Source organism: Tenebrio molitor, chromosome 8, assembly GCF_963966145.1.
Source record: "Tenebrio molitor chromosome 8, icTenMoli1.1, whole genome shotgun sequence".
In the NCBI taxonomy this organism is placed as follows: domain Eukaryota; kingdom Metazoa; phylum Arthropoda; class Insecta; order Coleoptera; family Tenebrionidae; genus Tenebrio; species Tenebrio molitor.
In genome coordinates this window covers 12,437,543-12,441,208 of record NC_091053.1, presented here as the reverse complement: position 1 = coordinate 12,441,208, position 3,666 = coordinate 12,437,543, and the positions used below count along the sequence as shown (strand labels likewise).

The 3,666-nt window shown below is 36.3% G+C and overlaps 1 protein-coding gene across 1 annotated transcript; it reads right to left on the bottom strand.

Annotated features, from left to right (window-relative positions):
• Positions 1-841: 841 nt before the first annotated feature.
• On the bottom strand, positions 842-2,190 carry LOC138136981 (aldo-keto reductase family 1 member B1-like). The gene is made up of 4 exons (XM_069056286.1): positions 1,983-2,190; positions 1,649-1,933; positions 1,194-1,388; positions 842-1,138 (listed from the first exon to the last, which is right to left on the bottom strand). Exons 1-4 carry the CDS (start codon positions 2,052-2,054, stop codon positions 842-844), a joined length of 849 nt encoding a protein of 282 aa, XP_068912387.1. The 5' UTR covers positions 2,055-2,190.
• Positions 2,191-3,666: the final 1,476 nt, after the last annotated feature.

Sequence of the window (3,666 nt, the reverse complement as noted above, 5' to 3'; positions counted from 1 at the left end):
CTAAAGTGTCACTTTACTGTCATGGCATCTAAAGAGCTGACGAGCGGCAGATAAAGTTATTATCTCTGCTGAGACCGGCAGATCAAGTTATTATCTCCGCTGATGAGCGGCAGTAAAGTAAACTAGCTAAATCATTTGAAAGTCATGAATAGATGGAAGAGTCCCAAAACCGAGAAATGTTTTGAGAATATTTGGCAGCACTCAGTTGCCCGTCAATCTTCGTGGGTCTTCAATCTCTATGGCCACTCGAGATCTCACCAGTTCAAATTTAAGAACAACTGCATTCTCAATAAAAAAAGGCGGCGATAGGAATCGAACTCAAAACCTTGTAATTATCTGTCTAACTCTTTACTAACTGAGCTGTTTAGGTCTTGTCCATTATAATTTCTAATCAGCTCCAATAATACATCAAATTGCGCAATATTACGAAATAAAAAAAAGTTGGAATCGCAGTAATTCGAACCCGACACCCCTTGGATTGAAAGCAAGTATTTTACTAACACATTTACGATGGATTGCATAAAAACGCTTTCGTATTGAATATATTATATTGTCTATGCTGATTTTCTTATTGATTAAAAAAATGAAATTCGCTTCGCATGCTACGCACTAGTCCACTCGCCTTCAGCTCGTAGTGAGCTTTGCTCACGCTTTGTGGACGCTCATGAGGACTTTGTCCGAATTTAACTATGGTGTACATAACAATTATTGTATCCAAATTTATTTTTTAAAGGTAAACGCGCACGTAATGCGCTCGAGCGTGCAGCGCTAAAATTTAATAACGAATAACGCATTTTGACTTTTGAGATATTAAAAAGCTTACATATTTTTATAATAAAGTTTAATGCAATTCGAAATCGAACACATTGAAGTTCTGCTCGATCCTCGATTTCGTAACATATTGAGGAATTGTGATAACCCCTCTTTGGATCTGGTAACGCAACAAAACTTGCGCTGGTGTTTTATTATATTTCTTGGCGACTTCTTTCAGTTTTGGGTCCTCCAACAATTGAGGGTCACCAGGTTTGGCCCATGGTCTATCGGGAGACCCTAAAGGACTGTAACCAGTAATGGTAATATCTTTGGATTTGCAAAAATCAATCAGTTTGCGCTGATTCAGATAAGGATGGCATTCAACCTGGAAATTTAAGTTTTTGAATATTGCCTAATCATTGTGTGAACACGTGACATACTTGATTTGTAACTGGTTTGATTGTGGCAACTGATAAAATTCTTTCAATTTGGCGTTTATTGAAATTGGAGAGACCAATTGATTTGGTTAGGCCTTTTTGTACTAGTTGTTCCATTTCCTTCCATGTGTCGACGTAGTCGACATCGCTGAACTGGATTTTGCCGTCTTCTCCAGTGGGGAAGAGTTCTTCTTTTTCCTGCAAGTTGTATAAGTTGAGTGATTTGAAAAATACAGTCCTATCAGTTATTAGAATTATCTTAATTAGGTTGTTACGTAATTTCAATTAAAATCTTATGATAACGCAGCTTATCACTTTACATTAAATAGCAACTAGATACTCGAAATCTCAACAAGTTTCACTGCATTTATCACATCTGATGGGAAATGAATATCCAATAATCCACCTCATAAAAAGCTTATCATCCTCACGCGATTTACAATAAAATTCGCACTCACCTTGTATCCAAGTGGCCAATGAATCAAATACAAATCCAAATATTTCAACTGCAAATTCGACAAAGTCGTTTTAATGGCCCCCTCAACCAAATCGGGTCTATGGAAAGTATTCCACAATTTACTCGTGATGAAGAGATCCTCACGTTTCACCTTTCCTTCGCTGATTTTATCCTTGATTGCTTCTCCAACCTCTTTCTCATTGCCGTAAACGTGTGCACAATCTATGTGGCGGTAATCGATATCGATGGCGTCTTTGACTGCTTGCCTGACTTCACCAGGTTTTGACTAACAATATCATAATTATTTAAAATTATTATAAAATATCGGAACTTACTTTCCATGTTCCCAAGCCAAAAATTGGGATTTCTAAGCCGTTGTTGAATCTGACTCGTGGAACTTTAGCCATGATGTTGCTTTCGAAGAGTTAACATACTACTCTCCAATGTTTACAATATCAATAATTTCATTTATTAACTTTAAATACATAACATTTCTAGGTAAGTTCAAGCATATTGCAGCAACACTGTTTTTTAATAAGTACATTTACGTCACCTCTTTTATATTTACAAATTAATTTTGCATTAAGTTAATTAAGTTGGCATGAAATAATTTTGTTTGTTTTACACCACGGTCCAAATACCCGATAAACTAATTAAACCAAATGCAAGTACATTACCGTAAATATTAGACCAGTCCGATGACATAAAACTACAAAACTTTCCTAAACAGAATTCCTAAAAGAAAATAATAAAATTCCCTGACTTTTTACAGATTTTTGAGAAATTCACTGCAACGTAATAAATTATATGTTCGTCAGTATTAATAAAAATCAATAAATTGATCTTGAATATCGATACCAAACGATACGATCGAACAAATACGACTTTGCAAACCAAGTGTGTTATGTTCTTCTGCTTTGAAAATTGGGCACGTTTCAACAATTTTTAGTCTCTCTAACAACTGTATTTTCAGATGAATGGAGCCAATCTGGTTGTATCTTGTCAAAAATTATCATATATAATATACCAAGGGACAGATATATTGCCGGAAATTTTTTCGAGCAGTCCTGACAGACGAGTGTTTGTCGCAAGAAAATTACACGAGGGCTTCAGCCCGAGGGTAATTTTGAGCGACAAACACGAGTGTTGGACTGCAAGAAAAAATTTCTGGCGATATATATCTGTCCCGAGGTATATTCGGAAGAGAATCGCCCGAAAAAATTTTTCCCTAGGGCAATTACATCGGAAATTTTCCCTAGGGAAAATTTCCGCTTAATTAAATTGTGATTGGTTGCTATTCAAACAATTCGGAGTTGTGATTTGCCAATATAAATCATGTGACATTTGAGGGCGATTCTCAGCTCAATTGTTCTCCCAGCTTCTAAGTTTATACTTGGAAATACAAGGTCTTGTTGCCTTCCAACAATATTTCCGAATGGAGTTGACCAGTTAAAGTTTCCATCTATCATCCCCCCCAAATAATGGGCACACTCGTGTGCTGCGAGTGTTACTGCATCAGCTTTAAAGTTTTTTGTGTGCCTGGGACTTCAGCCAATTGACCTTTGCATATTAGAATACCGTCTATAAGACATGCCCCACGTAAACCCGCCAGTGGTTTAAAATTATCAAGGGTGTAAATTTGCATCTTCTCAATTTTTACTTTGATCCATTCAACAGTGCAGGAGAATCCCATAATGTCATTCAAACAAGTTTGAAAACCAGACCGTATAAGGGGACTCAACAATGCAGTACGAACCTCTTGTATTTCCTCTTCAGAGGTGACTTTTATCACGTTATATGCTTCTTCTTGCTGTGCTACTTTTACAAACGCTTTAATCAGAGAATCAAAGTATTTATCAATGTTCATCTTAGTACCACTTGGCCTTTTATCAAAATTACTTGAATAGGTTTCGTACACTTGATGAACGTTTATTTTGGTATAATCAACCAAAACTTGTAGGTATATTTTTTTTACAGGATTGCTAAAATCATCCTCTAAAAAGGAAATGATGTGCCCAC

Excerpts from the sequence above, each read along its gene's own strand:
- LOC138136981 (XM_069056286.1), bottom strand. The coding sequence starts at position 2,054 with ATGGCTAAAGTTCCACGAGTCAGATTCAACAACGGCTTAGAAATCCCA. Across the intron at positions 1,934-1,982 it reads TTGGCTTGGGAACATGGAAA|TCAAAACCTGGTGAAGTCAG; the intron begins GTAAGTTCCGAT and ends TGATATTGTTAG. Across the intron at positions 1,139-1,193 it reads TCAAACCAGTTACAAATCAA|GTTGAATGCCATCCTTATCT; the intron begins GTATGTCACGTG and ends TTAAATTTCCAG.